The sequence below is a fragment of the Phyllobates terribilis genome, unplaced genomic scaffold (genome assembly GCF_046119375.1).
Source record: "Phyllobates terribilis strain yellow unplaced genomic scaffold, ASM4611937v1 Scaffold_47__1_contigs__length_9908305, whole genome shotgun sequence".
Taxonomy (NCBI): Eukaryota; Metazoa; Chordata; class Amphibia; order Anura; family Dendrobatidae; genus Phyllobates; species Phyllobates terribilis.
The window spans coordinates 3,289,988-3,310,338 of NW_027362807.1; the positions used below are offsets into that span (position 1 = coordinate 3,289,988).

Consider the following 20,351-nt stretch of genomic DNA (forward strand, 5'->3'; position numbering starts at 1 on the left):
CATTCCATACTTGGTCATTTTTTCAATAAGGATGGTGTGAGATACTTTGTCAAATGCTTTGCTGAAGTCAAGATATACTATATCTACAGCATTTCCCTGATCCACCCAGTCAGTGATTCTGTCATACTATGTTCCACGTAGTATGTGGATCTTTGATCAATATGAGGTTATTGGTACAATGTGGTTCGGGCAGGAGGAGGGAATTTTGTATTGTCTACAATTCTTAATACATACTATTTTCATATAACTTCCATAATCATACATATATTTATCCATAACACCCTAAATTATAGTAGGAATTATCTTAAGGACCATAATCTTTCCACTTGATGAGATAATGCAAACAGTACCTGACCCACCTGGAACCAAGAATTCGCCTTACTTCATACACCCGATACCCTTCCAAATCCACCTTAATTATGTCTTGAGGTCCCCTCAAATTTTTTTAAAAGAGAAGAATGGAAATGATTATTGATTTTCCAGGCAATAGGAAGTTGCAACTAAACTGTCACAGGATTTAAAATTTTAATAAATTTATAAGGACCTACAAATTTAGGTGCAAACTTTCTAGATGTGATCTTTAAGCACAGATTTTTTTAGTACAACCACACAAAATCCCCCACCCTAAAGACTGGAGCCTTCCTAAGTCTGCGGTTAGCAACTCTTTTCGCCCAGTCATTATCTACCAAAAGATACATTTCGACCTCCCTCCAGGCCTTAAAGAGGTTGTCCACTACTATTAACAATGCCCCCATGGATTTAAATTGTGCCAACAAGTATTTTTGTAAATACCTTGCTTGTTCTTTATTGCCTGTGAGTGGCGCTATTGCTGGCCGCTCACCAGGCATCACGTGACCCCGGCTGCAGCCGACTCCGACATCCACTGATGTCACGTCAAGTTCCGGCTGCAGTCGGACGCGAGCAAGTGACGCCCTCCCCCTTGATTGATGGGCTGTGGTCGGGGTTTCATCACACATCACAGCCCAGCATCCACCACGCGCTTTCCCTCTCTGCTTTAGTTGAGGAAGAGCAATAAAAAAACTGAATTTCACTCGGACCAATGTTAATGAATGAATGACATCTCATTTGCGATTTTTTTTTTCTCAGCTGAAATCGGGCTGAGAAAAAATTCACAGCATGCTGCGATTTGCCACGTATCTCGGACGAGACTCGCCAGTGCAAGTCAACGGGTAGGTGAAAAAAATCGCACGCACATCACTTGGACCATGCGAGTGGCGTCCGATTTTCACTCACCCGTCTCTTTAAAAGCCGACAATTCATCAGCCGCATACAGTTACAATACATCGGTGCCCAACAATTTAGAATAGAAAGAATAGCTATACACATAGAATAGATAGAAAGGTGTCAGTCATGTATATAATTAGTACAGTGACTGTTGGTTACTGTAGTTATCATTTATTGTTAAATTAAATGATTTCTTAAAAATTGGTGTGGGGTCCCCCGTAATTTTATAGTCTAGCAGAGATTAAGCAGACAGCTGGGGCAGATGTTTGAAGCCTGGGAAGGGGGTAATACCCACAGAGCTTCCCAGGCTACTAATATCAGCCCCCCAGTTGAATACTTAGCCTTTACAGGCTATTAAAATGGGGCACCCCCCAAATAATGACGTTCGGTCCTCCTCTTTTAACAGCTAGCAAAGGCTATGTAGACAGTTGGGGACTGATATTAATAGCCTAGAAAGGGGCCATAAATAATGCCCCCCTCCGAGGCTAGAAACAGCAGCCCTCAGCCGCCCCAGAAGTGGCGCATCCATAGGATGCACCAATTCTGGCACTTAGCCTCCGCTCTGCCCACTGCCCTGTAGCGGTGGCAGTGGGGTTATAGGGCTGGGGTTGATGTCAGCTTATAAGGCCAGCTGACATCAAGCCCAGCTTAGTAATGGAGAGGCGTCTATAAGACACCCCCATTACTAACCCCATAGTGAAATGTGAAATAACTACAACAACACCATGAATAAAATATTTTATTTGAAATAAACACAGAGACCTTTTATTGTTCTAAATTAAACCCTACTTACCATAATGCCCATTCCAGCTGAAGCCAATGTCCCTGCAATGAAAGTTAAATAATAAAGCAACCTCATCCTTACCTAACTAGAAACACTAGCGATCTTAGGCCACGGTCACACTATCAGTATTTGGTCAGTATTCGGTCAGTATTTTTTCTCAGGAGTGGGAGCCAAAACCAGGTGAGGAACAATCAGAGAAAAGTTATAATAGAAACAAGTGCACCAATTCTGCATTTATCCCCCATTCCTGATAAAAAATACTGACCGAATACTGATAGTGGGACCGGGGCCTTAGAATAAAAAACTGCATTGTATTGACATCAGGGGTATAGATTTGAGTAACTAACTCAAAACCAATGAGGAATAAAAGTGCAGATTTTTGGGGGCACATGATACAATATATACAGTTGAAATCAGAAGTTTACATACACTATATAAAAAGACACATATGCATGTTTTTCTCAATATCTGACATGAAATCAGAATAAACCTTTCCCGTTTTAGGTCAATTAGGATTATTTTTTATATTTGCCAAATGCCAGAATAATGAGAGAGAGAGAATGTTTAAGGCATTTTTATAACTTACTGCAAAGTCAAAAGTTTACATACATTTCATTAGTATTTGGTACCACAGACCTTAAACTGAATGACTTGGGTCAAAGGTTTGGGATATCCTTCCACAAGCTTCTCACAATAGTTGGTTGGAATTTGGGCCCATTCCTCCGGACAAAACTGATGTAACTGATCCAGGTTTGTATGTCGCCTTGCTCGCACCTGCCTTTTCAGCTTTGCCCATAAATTTTCAATAGGATTGAGATCAGGGCTTTGTGATGACCACTCCAAAACATCGACTTTGTTATCCTTAAGCCACTTTGTTACCATTTTGGCAGTATACTTCGGGTCATTGTCTATTTGGAAGACCCATTTCCACCCAAGCTTTAACTTCTTGGCTGATGTTTTGAGATGTTGCTTCAGTATTGCCACATAATCTTCTTTGTTAATAAAGCCATCTATTTTGTGAAATGCACCAGTCCCTCCTGCAGCAAAACAACCCCACAACATGATGCTGCCCCCCTATGTTTCACAGTTGGGATGGTGTTCTTAGGCTTCTAAGCTTCTCCCTTTTTCCTCCCAACGTAACAATAGTCATTATGCCCAAAAAGATGAATTTTAGTTTCATCAGACCACAGGTATTCTCCAAAAATTAAGGTCTTTGTTCCTGTGTGCATTTGCAAACCTTAATCTGGCTTTTTTATGTTTCTTTTGTAGCAATGGCCTCTTCCTGACAGAGTGGCCTTTCAGCCCATGTTGATATAGTACTCGTTTCACTGTGGATATTGACACAATCTTACCAGCTTCCGCCATCATCTTCACAAGGTCTTTGGCTTTGGTCCTTGGGTTGATATGTACATGTCGGACCAAAGCACGTTCATCTCTGGGACACAGAACCCATCTCCTTTCTGAGCGGTATGATGGCTGGACATTCCCATCTTGTTTGTACTTGCGTATAATTGTTTGTACAGATGAACGAGGCACCTTCAGGTATCTTGAAATTGTACCCAAGGATGAGCCAGACAACTGCAAGTCCACAATTCTCTTTCTGGTATCTTGGCTGATTTCTGTAGACTTTCCCATGATGCTGAACAAAGAAGCAGTGTGTTTCAGGTGTGCATTAAAATACATCCACAGGCGTGTCTGAGAAGCTTCCAAACACATGACATTATTATGGATCCGGGTGGTGGAACCTCTGTGCTGGGATGCAAGGAGGGACCAGAGGGGCGTAACTAAGTGCCTACTCGGACCGACCCTGGTCGCACGGCGGCTTAGTCGACTCCGTGAACCAAGGAGGGACCGGGCAGGTGGACCAGGTGCCACACTGGGACCGACCTTGTGTGAGAGCAGGTGACTACCATGGGTCATATGGCTGAAGCTGACAGGTACAGCGGGAGAGCACGGCAGGTAACCTGACGGATGATCCGGGTTGGCAAGCAGGCTGGCACGGCAGGTAGCCAGATGGGTGTTCCGGGGTGGCAAGCAGGCGGACACAGCAGTTGGCCTGACAGGTGATCTGGGTAGACAGGCTGGCGGGCACTGCTGACAGACAGGCTGGCGGGCACGGCTGACAGGCTGGCAGGCACTGGAACCTGAGGGCTGAGGAGAGTGTTAGCACACAAACAACAACCTTGCACAGGCACCTCCATTTTGGAGGAGGTGCTTTATATAGGAGTGGTCCTCCGGCCAAGGGACTCTTTAGGACGGCGCAAGCGGCCTAAGCACAGTGCATGGGAAGCTGCGCGCGGTGCACGCAACAACAGGTGCAGGGGAGCTGGAGGACGCCGGACCGGGACAGTAGCGGTGAGGGAAACGGCGTCTCCGCTCCGTACACTTTGTACACATACGGCTCCGCTCCGTACACCTCGTACACACGCGGCTCCGCTCCGTACACACGCGGCTCCGCTCCGTACACCTCGTACACACGCGGCTCTGCTCCGTACACCTCGTACACACGCGGCTCCGCTCCGTACACCTCGTACACACGCGGCTCCGCTCCGTACACCTCGTACACACGCGGCTCCGCTCCGTACACCTCGTACACACGCGGCTCTGCTCCGTACACCTCGTACACACACGGCTCCGCTCCGTACACCTCGTACACACGCGGCTCTGCTCTGTACACCTCGTACACACGCGGCTCTGCTCCGTACACCTCGTACACACGCGGCTCCGCTCCGTACACCTCGTACACACGCGGCTCCGCTCCGTGCACCTCGTACACACGCGGCTCCGCTCCGTACACCTCGTACACACGCGGCTCCGCTCCGTACACCTCGTACACGTGCGGCTCTGCTACATCCACACTGTAAACCCCTCCTGACCCCACACATAAACTTCAGCTCATCCAGCACCATGACAACCAGCGCAGCAGAGTCCTGCATCCACTGAGGCCCCTGATCATGTGACCCCTGACTCCTCCCCTCCTGTGACCTCATCACAGCTCCTGTGCGCACAGAGCAGCCATATATGTGGTGGCGGCTCTGCAGGTGGAGGTATGTGGAGACCCCCCATTACTGGGTGCAGGGGGCATTAACCCCTTCAGCACAGAGACTCTTTGTGTTGCCCCTTTATAAGAATCATAAGGTTTTTGTTCTGTTTCCTGTAATAGATACATACAACCCAACTATGGAGACAGGAAGGGAGGAAACATATTGTTCTCATAGTACAGGACCCCTTTACTGGCCCCACAGTGTAATGCCCCCATTATGCCCCTTATGCAGTATGTATGATGGCCCCCACAGTGTAATGCCCCCATTATGCCCCTTATGCAGGATGTATGATGCCCCCACACAGTGTAATGCCCCCGTTATACCCCTTATGCAGGATGTATGATGCCCCGACACAGTGTAATGCCCCCATTATGCCCCTTATGCAGTATGTATAATACCCCACACAGTGTAATGCCCGCACACAGTGTAATGCCCCCATTATGCCCCTTATGCAGTATGATGCCCCCACACAGTGTAATGCTCCCATTATGCCCATTATGCAGGATGTATGATGCCCCCACAGTGTAATGCCCCCATTATGCCCCTTATGCAGTATGTATGATGCCCCCACACAGTGTAATGCCCTCATTATGCCCCTTATGTACTATGTATTATGCCCCACACAGTGTAATGCCCCCATTATGCCCCTTATGCAGCATATATGATGTTTCCACACAGTATAATGTTCCCCCAGTACTGCCTGACTTCCTGAAGTTGGAATAATCCCTCTGCCTGCTCCTCTACATGTATAACCCTCGAGCATGTATACAGGCATGTAGGGGAGCAGTCATTACCAGAAATCGAGGCTTTGTACAGTAATATACCACATGAGGATGGTATCAGAGGAGTAAGACATTTCTTGAAATCAAGATCAATAGAGTGTAGCAGACATAATGACTTCATGGAGGATCTTCTAAAATTCACTCTTACTCATAACTACTTTCTTTTGACAGGAAGTACTTCCACCAGCTCAGGGGTACTGCGATGGGGAACCCCTGTGCCCCCTCATATTCTAACCTATTCCTGGGCTGGTGGGAGGAATCCACAATATTCAGGGATGATCATAAGTGGTGGCATCCATATATTGGGGTATGGTATAGATATATTGACAACATTGTTATCATCTGGTCAGAGACGAGTAAACAATTTCTTGAATTTGTCAGAGAACTCAATATCAGTAGCGATGGCCTTCGACTTTCATCGGAGTTTGGTTATAACCAGTTGCCTTTCCTGGATGTACTAATCAAGAAAGAACTGGATGGGCAAGAAAGAACTGGATGGGACCCTAGGAACACTCATCTACCATAAACCTACAAGCACTAATAAACTATTGAAGTGGAATAGCCACCATCCCATCCCCCTAAACAAAGGAATACCCAAGGGCCAATTTTTAAGGTCGAGAAAGAACTGTTCTAATGTCACAGATTTTAATATATAGGCAATAGGCATGAACACCAGATTCAGGGAAAAAGGTACCACAGTACATTTTGGATTCCGCATGATTGTTTGCAGAAAAATGGGAGAGACAGACACTCCTCCATACCTAACCAAGACACCAAGAAAAAGATGGGATAACACAAGTAATAGGAACTGACGACAATCAGAGTGACCTTATCTTTAATATCCTCAGAAAACACTAGGATGTACTTGTGGCTGACCCGGACCTGAGGGTGCTTTGTGATCTACGCCAACAATAACTTTCAGAAAGGGTCGGTCAATTAGGGACCGTTTAGTGCATAGTTTCTATAAAAACCTGCACTCAAGGGGACATGGCTAGATAGAAGAATCTGTGGTTTCTTTAGATGTGGAGAATGTTGTACACATAATTGGATGAAACCATGTAAATCTTCTTCGAGTTCCTCTGTAGGTAAAACCTTTTTCCAGAGGGATTATTCCAACTGTAACACCTCGGGACTTGTATATATGGCACATGCATCTGTCCCCTAGATTATGTATGCACGACCAAGAGGCAGTCTAGGATCAAGGTGGGGGGGGCATTTGGGCGATATACACCATGGTCGGGACACCCCATTAGCGAGGCACATGAACAGTGTACATTGAAGTGAAACCGGAGACCTCTCCTTTTGTATCATTGAGGAATTTAAACCTAATGTGAGAGGAGGTGATCACAATAGATTTCCAGACTGGATTCACGAGCCCCTAGGGACTCAATGAGCAAATATGCTATCTAGTACTAAGAAGTGTGGTGATCCTTGTGTATCTCTAATTATGCAATAGGGGTCAAATTTGGCCATTTAGGAATATACTGTGGGCCATCATCCCATATTTTATGTAGTGATAAAGTAGATCTACATGCCTATTGCATGATGGGAGGATGTGCATTACTTGTTTTTAGTCTCCCATGATGATGATCTCAGAGAGAGGATTTTTCTGATGATGGAATGCACTCCAATACCATATGCGCTCCGGCGTGGAGCGCAGACATTCGAGCATGCGCAATCGCAGACAATGTTCCAGTGTGGAATGCATAACTATGGGAATGCGCAGTCACGGGTACCAGTGGGGCGGTGGCAATTAGTTTATCTGAACATGCACACTAGAGGATGGACATTATTGGATCTCTAGCGCATGAGAAGTAGCACAGGCGCAGTACATTATTGTAGAAAGACTCCATTCTTTATATCCTATGACAATTCATAAACAAAAAAAACAAAATAATAATAATAAAAAAATAAAAATATATTGTACCCATAAATAAATATATATTATGATATATTATGAAAAAAACTAACAAAAACAATAAAAGTACACATATGGAGCGAGACATGATGTCCCAGATGTGCTCAATCGGATTCAGGTCTGGGGAACGGGAGAGCCAGTCCATACCTTCAATGCCTTCATCTTGCAGGAACTGCTGATACACTCCAGCCACATGAGGTCTGGCATTGTCCTGCATTAGGAGGAACCCAGGGCCAACCGCACCAACATATGGTCTCACAAGGGGTCTGAGGATCTCATCTCGGTACCTAATGGCAGTCAGACTACCTCTGGCGAGCACATGGAGGGCTGTGCGGCCCTCCAAAGAAATGCCACCCCACACCTTCACTGACCCACTGCCAAGCCGGTCATGCTGAAGGATGTTGCAGGCAGCAGATTGCTCTCCACGGCGTCTCCAGACTCTTTCACGTCTGTCACATGTGCTCAGTGTGAACCTGCTTTCATCTGTGAAGAGCACAGGGCGCCAGTGGTGACTTTGCCAATCCTGTTGTTCTGTGGCAAATGTCAAGCGTCCTACATGGTGTTGGACTGTGAGCACAACCCCCATCTGTGGACGTCGGGCCCTCATACCACCCTCATGGAGTCGGTTTCTAACCGTTTGTGCAGACACATGCACATTTGTGGCCTGCTGGAGGTCATTTTGTAGGGCTCTGTCAGTGCTCCTCCTGTTCCTCCTTGCACAAAGGCGGAGGTAGTGGTCCTGCTGCTGGGTTGTTGCCCTCCTACAGCCCCCTCCTCGTCTCCTGGTGTACTGGCCTGTCTCCTGGTAGAGCCTCCAGCCTTTGGACACTACGCTGACAGACACAGCAAACCTTTTGCCACAGTTCGCATTGATGTGCCATGATGGATGAGCTGCACTACCTGAGCAACTTCTGTGGGTTGTAGAGTCCGTCTCATGCTACCACGAGTGTGAAAGCACAACCAACATTCAAAAGTGACCAAAACATCAGCCAGAAAGCATTGGTACTGAGATGTGGTCTGGGGTCCCCACCTTTATTGAGGGTGTCTTGATAATTGCCAATAATTTCCATCTATTGTCTATTCCATTTGCACAACAGCATGTAAAATTGATTGTCAATCAGTGTTGCTTCCTAAGTGGACAGTTTGATTTCACAGAAGTTTGATTCACTTGGAGTTGTATTCTGTTGTTTAAGTGTTCCCTTTGTTTTTTGAGCAGTGTACTACCCATATATGTGTACATGTAATAAGTTCAATATTTTCTTTGGGTGTTTTCTTTGCTAAGTTCCCTGAGGGGTCTAGTTTCCAAAATGGTTCACTTGTGGGGGGGTTTCCTCTGTTTAGGCACATCAGAGGATCCCCAAACGCATTTAGGCTATGTGCCCACGATGCAGAAATACTCCGGATTTTTTCCTGAGCGTTTCTGCATCTCCCTGGCAGAAAAAACGCATGCGGATTGTACATGCGTTTTTCCTGCCAGGGACAAGCGGATGTGAAGCGTTCTTCACATGCATTTCCGCATGGGGGTTGTCAAGCGCTTTCCAAGCGATTTTAGCATCACTTGGAAAGTACATGACAATTTCGTCACACTATATAAATCCATGCAACCGGCATGGATTTATATATTGTGACTGAAAGAATGGTAAAAAAATAAATATTATACTTACCTTCTGATGACTCCCGGTTTCCTTGCCGGCAGCTCGCGGTAGACTAAAGGACCTGCCGACGTCAGTGGTCGCGTGACCCGTGACTAAATGACGTCACCGCAGGTCCTTAGTCTACCGCGAGCTGCCGGCAAGTTGAGACAAGGTCACCGGGGGCCATCAGAAGGTAAGTATAATATTTATTTTTTATTTTATTCTTTTTTTTACAGGTACTATGGTACCCGGGTCCGGAGGAGAGTCTCCTTTTCTCCAAACCCGAGTACCATCCGCACATTGAAATGCATGGAATCCGCATCTGCAGATGCAGTGATGCGGATTTCATGCATTCCAATGCAAGTCAATGGCGACGAAAACGCCGCGCTTCCGCAAAATAATTGGTAGTGCTGCAGCACATGCGGATTATCATTGGGGAACATGGCAGACCTTCTACCAAGCGTTTTTTAAGCGTTTCTGCTGCGGAATTGCCGTTGCGGAAACGCTTAAAAAACGCATAGTGGGCACAAAGCCTAAAGCAAATTTTAAATTCAAACAGTCAAATGGTACTCTTTCCCTTCCGAACCCTGCCTTGTGCCCAAACAGTAGTTTTCCCCCACATATGGGGCATCGACATGTTCAGGAGGAATTGCACAAAAAAATTGAGGTCCATTTTTTCCTTGCGAAAAGAAAAAGATTGGGGTCTAAAGTAACATTTTTGTGCAAAAAGTTAAACGTTCATTTTTTTCTTCCACATTCCAAAAATTCCTGTGAAGTACCTGAAGGGTTAATAAACTTCTTGAATGTGGTTTTGAGCACCTTGAGGGGTGCAGTTTTTAAAATGTTATCACTTTTGGGGATTTTCTGTCATAAAGGCCCCTCAAAGTCACTTCAAATGTGATGTGGTCCCTAAAATGGATTTTGTAAATTTTGTTGGAAAAATGAGAAATCGCTGGTTAGCCCTTATAACTAAAAAAAACATTTGGTTCCAAAATTGTGCTGATGTAAAGTAGACATGTGGGAAATGTTATTTATTAACTATTTTGTGTGACATATCTCTCTGATTTAAGGGCACGAAAATTCAAATTTTGAAAATTGCAAAATTTTCAAAATTTTTGCCAAATTTCTGATTTTTTTACTAATGAACATAAATGATATCAAATAAATTTTACCACTATAGTGAAGTACAATATGTCATGAAAAAACAGTCTCAGAATCTGGGGAATCCGTTGAAGTGTTCCAGAGTTATTACCTCATAAAGTGACAGTGGTCAGAATTGTAAAAATTGGCCTGGTCATTAACGTGCAAACCACCCTCGGGGATAAAGGGGTTAATCAGCTGTGGGGTAGTCGGTGGAGTGGATTCCCTTTAATAAACACTCACTTAGCCCCATTTTTGGTGCATACACTAATGAATCTAGGATCTATGAGATTTTTACCACGATAGTTGGATAGTTAGCGGCGTATCATCCATAGTGGCAGCCCACATGGCCACTATGGTGCCCGTAAAAAACATAGTATTTGAGTTTGGTGTAAGTTGGTATCCATGCAGCACATAAACGCATGTTTACAATGGCCATAAATCAGAAAAAATCTACAAGAAGAAAAATTGATCATAAACCCTGCTGTTATCATAGGTGTGTCAGAAGTGATAGACAGTCGCCCTGCAGTTGGTTGCAGAAGATCTCTTCGTCTGGCATTACAGACACCATCTTAGCTGTCTCATTCTAGGACCCAGCGGCTACCTCCCTCCTGCTAATTGACACCCAGGCTGGGTGTTTAAATACTGGCTGTTGCTAGAGGGAGGTGGCGGTGATATTCACATGACCCCTTGTGAAGGCTTGGAGCAAGTGCAGTTTTTACTTCCTCTCTGATGCTAAGAGGACGTGTGTGCCATCTCTCTGAAGTCGACTCAAGCTAAGCTACTTCCCCCGTGTCTGTTTCCACTTGCTGTCTTTAGTTATCAGTGGGGATTAACTAGCGCTTATTCCCCTTCCCTATCTAGGGTGAAGCGATAAGGAAATACAGGGATAGGTTCCTGCGCAGCGATTTGCGAGGAACCAATATAGGGACGATAGGGGTAGACAGGGTGATTGCAGATCTGCCTAGGATTTCTCCACTTCCCAATTTCCCTAGTGTCTGGGCTCCTTTCCCCTCATCCCTTCTTGTCGCACTTTGTCTTTCCTACTCTGTGCGTGACAGCTGTAAATGAATAAATAAAAAGCAAAAGTGCATTTAAATAAAATAGGGTTCTTAGCAACACTGTTTTTGATCAAAAATAGCATGAAAGCTATTCCACCATGACAAGGTGAACCCTTGCGGGATATTTCTACTCTGTCTAATATTAAAAACCTTACCATCTGTCAAAACCTGTATGTGAATCAGACATGAGATCTTAAGTGATAGAAGATTACAGTTCGGTAAAGACGGGAAACCTTCATATAGACGGCCGGTGGTGATGTAGTCAGTGAAGCACTCTAGCCAAATATGTTTCTAGAGCCGTAGTAGAAGATGAAGATGTTGTCCTCTTCATGAAGTAGTTATTTCTCATGTCACATGTAATGGATATCTCCTGCAGTATTACTAATGCTGATTCCAGTATCAGTAAATGAGACGAGAATTAACGTTATGGAAGATGAGTCTATGAGAAACGTGTTCAGCTGCAGACACCAAGGAAGAAACTGCTTGTTGTCTGTGGTCTAAAATATATAGGTTTTATTATTAGATGTAAAGCAGAAAACTACTGTAAAATAATAAATCTCCTCATATATTTCTCCTTATTATCTCTAGCAATTGTATTTTTACACATGTTTTTATGATGCTAAATAAGCTCATCATCTTCTCATTCAAGTGCCTACAAAATCAGATCCTCTCAGTGAAGATCTTCAATTTAAGAAAATTTTCCTTATTGACCCATCAAAGATGGATATGGACAGAGACAAGATGGCAGAGAGGATATTACACCTCACCCTAGAGATCCTCTTCCGACTTACTGGAGAGGTGAGAGATTCTGATGACGTCACATTACACCATTCTTATCTATGGGAATAACAGATGGACAGAACTGGAGAGGTGAGGACTCTGGAAATGTCTGGAGTGAGATTTATTAATGTGTCTCTCCATAACCAGGATTACACAGTAGTGAAGAAGACCTCTAGTGAGCGCTGTCAGGTCCCTGAGTCTGAGGGATGGGAAAGACTCCTGAGCCCAATCACAGGGCCTCCATCTCGCCCCCTGATACATGAGGACATCAATGACCAGAAGATACTAGAACTCACCTACAAGATGATTGAGCTGCTGACTGGAGAGGTGACACTGCTGGGAATGCTGGGACATTATACAGTAACGCTATGAAGGGATTGAGTGGTGATGGTATCATTGTATGTGTCAGGTTCCTATAAGGTGTCAGGATGTCGCTGTCTATTTCTCCATGGAGGAGTGGGAGTATTTAAAAGGACACAAAGATATGTACAAAGACATAATGATGGAGGTTCCCCAGCCCCTCACATCACCAGGTAATAGACAGGACTAGACACACGGCCTATAATTATCTGTATGTAAAGAATGAATTCAGTCCCTGTATGTGTTTCCTCTAGATCTATCCAGTAAGAGGACAACACCAGAGAGATGTCCCCGTCCTCTTCTTCCACAGGACTGTAAACAAGAAGACCCCAATGTTCCTCAGGATCATCAGGTAGATGGAGAGAAGGTATCATGAGATCTCCCCTATGATGTGTAGATGTCTGTGACGGTCTTGTGTTCAGTTTTGTTTTATCCACCAGTATTATATGTTTTATACTTGTGTAATGAGAACGGTGGAGATGGCAGGATTAGAGCTGATCATAGATGTGACTTCTCATCTGTTTGTGACTTTTACAATATTTGTTTCAGGGTGAAGATCTGACCCATATTAATACTACAGAGACATATGTGAGGGGTGATGAGCGGTGTAAAGAGGAGATTCCTACATATGACTACCCAGGTGAGTAGTGACCACTAAATGCAGAGAAGTCACAGATTCTTCTCAGTCACCGGCTGTGGCTGCTTTATCGGTGGTGTAGTCTGGCCGTATCACAATTGTGTGATCACCATTTTGCCGCTAGACCACAACATTCTCCTCCGTCCGAAAATGTTCAAATTACTTTGAGAAATTATGAAAGCCCTTTTCTATAGAACTTACAACCTCGACGATCCACCTAGCCCCTGGGATTAGGAGATGCTGACCGTTACCTGCCCTGATCTGTAAACCACAAAGCCAAATGACAGCGTACGTAGAATGTGCTGACAAGTTAGAAAATCACTCACAGTAAAATATTATGATGGGCCTGTAAGAGAAAGCGGAGGGTAATGATGCTGTTGGCTTCCTAGTTCCCTGATATCTTATTGGATGAATCTACCTTCTCTCCCTTCTGTGCTGCTGAATGTCCTCATATGGTCCCTACAAGACCAGGTCCAGTCTTTCTGGCCAAACTTTACTTTTATTATCGACAGCATTAAATGTGCAGTGAGGGCCAAGTGTGAATTTCTGTACAATAACAACAGAGTTTCCCTTTATCCTGAGTTTTCAATTTCTTTTAAAACCAACTAACTTCAAACAGGATTGTGATAAACTATACAGAAAACATTACACCTGTGCCATGATATACAGTTGAAACCAGAAGTTTACATACTCTATATAAAAAGACACATATGCATGTTTTTCTCAATATCTGACATGAAATCAGAATAAACCTTTCCCGTTTCAGGTCAATTAGGATTGCCATCATTTTTAATATTTGCCAAATGCCAGAATAATGAGATAGAGAATGTTTTAAGGCATTTTTATTATTTACTGCAAAATCAAAAGTTTAAATACACTAAGATTACTATGGCTTTAAACAAATCCAGACTGCCCATATGATGATGTCATGTGTTTGGAAGCTTTTGGCAACATCTGAGTTAATTAGAGACACACTTGTGATGTATTTTAAGGCACAAATAAAAAACACTGCTTCTTTGTGTAGCATCATGGGAAAGTGTAAAGAAATCAGCCAAGATATCGGGAAGAAAATTGTGGACTTGCACAAGTATGGCTCATCCTTGGGTACAATTTCAAGATACCTGAAGATGCCTTGTTCATCTGTACAAACAATTATATGCAAGCACAAACAAAATGGGAATGTCCAGCCATCATACCGCTCAGGAAGGAGACGGTTTCTGTGTTCCTGAGATGAACGTGCTTTGGTCCAACATGTGCTTATCAACCTAAGGACAAAAGTAAAAGACCTTGTGAAGATGATGGCGGAAGCTGGTAAGATTGTGTCAATAACCACAGTGAAACAAGTACTATATCAACATGGGCAGAAAGGCCACTCTGTCAGGAAGAAGCCATTACTCCAAAACAAACATAAAAAAGCCAGATTAATGTTTGCAAATGCACACAGGAACAAAGACCTTAATTTTTGGAGACATGTCCTGTGGTCTGATGAAACTAAAATTGAACTTTTTGGGCATAACGACCATTGCTACATGTGGAGGAAAAAGGGAGAATCTTGGAAGCCTAAAAACAACATCCCAACTGTGAAACACGGGGGTGGCAGCATCATGTTGTGGGGTTGTTTTGCTGCAGCCAGGACTGGTGCACTTCACAAAATAAATGGCATCATGAGAAAAGAAGATTATGTGGCAATACTGAAGCAACATCTGTCACGGGTGAGTCAGAGGTGACAGACAGTCGCCCTGCAATGGTTTGCAGGCGATTTCCACGTTTGACAATGCAGACAGCTGCCTAAATAGGAGGCTGTGTTTAGGACCCATCGACTACCTCCCTTTAGTCTGGGTGTATATATACCTGGTGTGTCTAGGTGGGCGTCGCCGGTTATATTCATTCCTACTTGGAACTTGGCTGAAGCAACATCACGTCCTCTCTGGAGTCTTGTGGCCGTGTGCCCTGTTGGAGTTCTTCTAAAGCTGAGTTGTTGTTCCCCTGTGTTGTCTTCCCCTTTTTGTCTTTAGAGTGCTAGCGGAGGTTGACTAGTGCTCATATCCTTCCACCCCCAGCTATAGACTTACACCAGGGATAGTAAGGCGAGGCACTTGATCGGCGACAGCTGCGGAGGCTGTATAGGGATGTTAGGGGGAGACAGGGTGACGCTAGTCCAGATTAGGAGGTCACCTCTTTCCCCTTTCCCTAGTGTCTGGGCTCCCTTTCCCCTCTGTGTTGCACTCACACCTGGCGTGACTCTCTGTTTTGCACTCACACCTGGCATGACATTATAACCGGCCGAGCACGTTTTGGAAAAAAGGAGAAAAAAAAATGACACTAGATTGACATCTTTTTTTTTTTTTTCTTTGTGTGTTTTTGGGCATGCACCTTTTTTTCCTTACTCCCTTTAGTATGGGATCAGTTGCAGAGCTCGCAGAGCTGTTCTGCTGTGTGTCTCTGGAGGTGAATGACCTCCGTTGTGAGGTTCAGCAGCAGTATCACTGGTTACAGGCCGCCAATGTAGGGGTCGCTGCTGGTAGACCTGTCCAGTCTGAACCCAAGGTTGCCCTCCCGGACAGGTTTTCAGGAGGTAGTGACACGTTTTTTGTGTTTAAGGAGGCATGCTAATTGTACTTCAAACTTCGTCCCCACTCCTCTGGTAATGAGGAGCAATGGGTTGGTATTGTGATCTCTCTACTGCAGGGCGATCCTCAGTCATGGGCGTTTTCGTTACCGCAGGACTCAGTTTGTCTTCAGTCTGTGGAGGGGTTTTTTGGAGCTCTTGCCCTCATCTATGATGACCCTGACCGAGTCACCTTCAGCAGGGGATTCGGTCAGTAGAAACGTACAGTTCGGAATTCCGTAGATGGGAAACGGATTCCAAATGGAATGACTCAGCCCTTAAAAGTTAATTTTGTGACTGGCTTACTGAAAGGTTGAATGATGCCTTGGCTGTATATGATACCCCTCAGTCCTTGGAGGCTGCCATGTCTTTGGCCATACGTCTGGATAGGTGCCTTCGGGATAGACGGGTACAACCTTCTTCTCCTGGACCTTCTTGTCGGGGTTGTGTACCTTTGCCAAGGGAGCGGTCTGGGGGTGAACCAGTACTGGGAGAGGTGGAGGAACCTATGCAGTTAAGGGGTGTCTACATCATACATCTCCCCGGAGATTCACAAGAAAAGAGGCGTATGTTTTTTTTGTGGGAAAAAAGGATACTTTGTTGGGACCTGTCCTTCAATTTCTAAACAAAAGGAGACTCGTTTAACTCTCGGTAGTCTGGAGTTGGATAAACAAGGGGTGCACTTGTGGCCAAACTACCGTTCCCACTTTGTCTTGACAGCAGAGGTGGTGCTAGAGAGCAAAACCGGAAAAATTTCTGTGTTTGTTGACAGTGGAGCCGGGGTCAGCATGGTTGATGCTGAGTTTGTGAAAACTCATGGTCTTGCTTGCTGTGCTTTAGCTGAACCTATTCCCATCTTTGCCATTGACTCGGCGCCACTTGCACAGAAAGCATTTACTCAGATTGTACATAATGTAAAACTGAGGGTGGGGTCAGTTCATTGTGAAATCATCCCTTGCTATGTTTTGGAAAATCTCTCTACTCCGATTGTTTTAGGTATCCCCTGGCTTGTTAAACATAATCCGTTGGTGGATTGGAAAGCCGGGGAGATTACTGAATGGGGAGATTACTGCCATGAGAACTGTCTAAATGTTTCTATTGCTACTATCTCTACGGGGATACTGCCTGTTTTTTTGTCTGATTTTGAGAACGTTTTTTCTGAAAAGGGGTGTCAGGATTTGCCTCCTCATCGTGCTTATGACTGTCCTATTAACCTGACCCCCGGAGCTACTAAACTACCAAAGTCCAGACTATATAATCTTTCTGGCCCTGAGAGACAAGCCATGAAGGTTTTCATTTGCGGAAAGTCTGGAGAAGGGACATATCACACCCTCATCTTCGCCCGTGGCGGCAGGGTTCATCTTTGTGAAGAAAAAAGATGGCGTTCTACGTCCCTGTTTAGATTTCCGGGAATTAAATCAAATTACCATCCGTGATCCATACCCTCTTCTTCTGATTCATGATTTGTTCAGCCAGGTTGTGGGAGCTAAGGTATTCTCCAAGTTGGATTTAAGGGGAGCCTATAATCTGGTTAGAATCAGAGAGGGGGGCGAATGGAAGACAGCGTTCAATACCCCGGAAGGTCATTTCCAGAGTCTGGTTGTGCCTTTTCATTTGACCAATGCACCTGCGGTATTCCAGCATTTCATAAATTATATTTTTCATCATTTGGTGGGGGGGTTTGTGATGGTCTATCTGGACGATATTTTGGTTTATTCACCTGATTTTGAGACCCATCGGGGGCATGTTAAGCAGGTACTCCAGATATTAAGGGATAACAAACTTTATGCCAAACTAGAAAAATGTGTTTTTGCTGTTCAACAGGTGCAGTATTTGGGGTACTTGTTGTCATCTTCAGTTTTTTGGATGGATCTGGAGAAGATCCCTGCAGTCCTTGACTGGGAACGTCCCGAGAACCTGAAGACCCTACAACGTTTTCTAGTCTTTACTAATTTTTACAGGAAATTCATCCAAAATTACTCGGTGGTAGTGAAACCCCTTACTGACATGACTAAGAAGGGGTCTGATTTTTCCTACAGGTCGGAGGCTTACCTCCAGGCTTTTTCTTCCTTAAAGAATCATTTTGCCACTGCACCCATTCTCAGTCAACCTGATGTTTCTCAACCCTTTATTGTGGAGGTCGATGCTTCGGATGTCGGGGTTGGGGCTGTGTTGTCTCAGGGTTCGTCCCCTGGTAAATGGCGTCCATGCGCCTTCTTTTCTAAAAAATTGTCTCCGGCTGAGAGAAATTATGACGTGGGTAATAGGGAACTTTTGGCGATCAAATTGGCGTTCGAGGAATGGCGACATTGGTTGGAGGGAGCAGTCCATCCTATCACTGTTATTACTGACCATAAGAACCTGTCATAACTTCAGTCAGCTAAACGTCTCAACCCTAGGCAAGCCAGATGGTCCCTGTTTTTTACTAAGTTCAATTTTGTTGGCACTTTTCGTCCAGGGGTCAAAAACGTCAAGGCTGATGCTTTGTCCCGGAGCTTCCCTGGTGGTGGTGACCATGAGAACCCTGCCCCGATATTACAGAAAGGGTTAGTTATTTTGTCTCTTTTTCCTGAACTGGAGGGTGAGGTGCTGGAGGCTCAGGGGGGCGCCCCTGCCTCCTGCCCTTCAGGAAAGTTATTTGTACCACCTGATCTGTGCTGTAAAGTAATCAAGGAACATCATAACTCTGTGCTTGCTGGGCATTCAGGTGGTAAGACAACCGCGGACCTCCTCTCTCGTCGTTTTTGGTGGCCGGTGTTGCATCGGGATGTAATTGAACACATAGCTGCTTGTAGTATTTGCACGCATTCTAAGGTTTCACACACCCGTCTGTCTGATACTCTTCTTCCGCTACCTATCCCTAGCAGGCCATGGACACACTTGTCCATGGATTTTATTACTGACCTACCGGTTTCTGCAGGCAAAAAGGTGGTTTTGGTAGTAGTAGATAGGTTCAGTAAAATGGTTCACTTCGTCGCTTTACCTGCACTTCCCAATGCTAAGACACTTGCTCAGGTGTTCATAAATGAGATTGTGAAGCTTCACGGGGTTCCCTCCGATGTGGTGTCTGATCGAGGGACCCAGTTTGTTTCCAAGTTCTGGAAGGCATTCTGTTCTCGACTGGGGGTGCAGCTGTCCTTTTCTTTTGCCTTCCACCCTCAGTCGAACGGTCAGACCGAGGGGGTCGATCAGAACTTGCAGAGATACCTCAGGTGTTTCGTCTCCGAAAATCAGCAAGATTGGGCATCCTACTTACCGATGGCAGAATTTTCCATCAATAATAATCGTCAAATATCCACTGGCCGGTCACCGTTTTTCGGTGCATACGGTTATCATCCACAGTTTGGGGGAGGAGCTTTAGGATTTCCTGAAGAGGAACGGTTTGCTTTATCGCTCTCCTCGCTGTGGCAGGGTGTTCTGTGTAATTTGAAGACAATGGGTGACAGGTATAAACGTATGGCTGACAGAAAACGCTTGCCAGGTCCGGACCTGAATGTGAATGACTTTGTGTGGTTGTCTACCAAGAATATAAGATTGAAAGTTCCTTCTTGGAAGCTGAGACCTAGATTTATTGGTCCCTAAAAAATTACCGCCGTCTTTAGAGAGCCAGCGGAGGTTGACTAGTGCTCATCTCCTTTCACCCCAAGCTATAGCCTTACACCAGGGATAGTAGGGCGAGGCAAGTGATTGGCGACAGCTGCGGAGGCTGTATAAGGATGTTAGGGGGAGACAGGGTGACGCTAGTCCAGATTAGGAGGTCATCTCTTCCCCCTTTCCCTAGTTTCTGGGCTCCCTTTCCCCCCTGTGCTGCACTCACACCTGGCGTGACTCTCTGTGTTGCACTCATACCTGGCATGACAACATCTCAAGACATCAGCCATGAAGTTAAAGCTTGGGTGGAAATGGGTCTTCCAAATGGACAATGACCCAAAGTATACTGCCACAATGGTAACAAAGTGGCTTAAGGATAGCAAAGTCAATGTTTTGGAGTGGCCATCACAAAACTCTGATCTCAATCCTGTTGAAAATTTATGGGCAAAGCTGAAAAGGCAGGGACGAGCAAGGCGACCTACAAACCTGGATCAGTGACACCAGTTTTGTTAGGAGGAATAGGCCCAAATTCCGACCAGCTATTGTGAGAAGCTTGTGTAAGGATATTTCAATTGTTTGACCCAAGTCATTCAGTTTAAGGGCAATGGTACCAAATTCTAAAGAAATGTATGTAAACTTTTGACTTTGCAGTAAGTAATGAAAATGCCTTAAAACATTCTCTCTCTCATTATTCTGGCATTTGGCAAATATTAAAAATTATGGCAATCCTAATTGACCTAAAACGGGAAAGGTTTATTCTGATTTCA

At 44.8% G+C, this 20,351-nt stretch overlaps 1 protein-coding gene across 1 annotated transcript in view; it reads left to right on the forward strand.

Moving 5' to 3' along the window:
• Positions 1 to 4,997: 4,997 nt before the first annotated feature.
• The window catches only part of LOC141191539 (uncharacterized), a 29,531-nt gene continuing 14,177 nt past the window's right edge, over positions 4,998 to 20,351 (forward strand). Inside the window, exons 1-6 of the mRNA XM_073661434.1 lie at positions 4,998 to 5,076; positions 12,258 to 12,406; positions 12,536 to 12,715; positions 12,798 to 12,921; positions 13,003 to 13,100; positions 13,298 to 13,388. Of these exons, the coding sequence (XP_073517535.1) occupies positions 12,329 to 12,406; positions 12,536 to 12,715; positions 12,798 to 12,921; positions 13,003 to 13,100; positions 13,298 to 13,388 (571 nt within the window). The 5' untranslated portion in view covers positions 4,998 to 5,076; positions 12,258 to 12,328. The remainder of the gene's footprint in view (positions 5,077 to 12,257; positions 12,407 to 12,535; positions 12,716 to 12,797; positions 12,922 to 13,002; positions 13,101 to 13,297; positions 13,389 to 20,351) is intronic.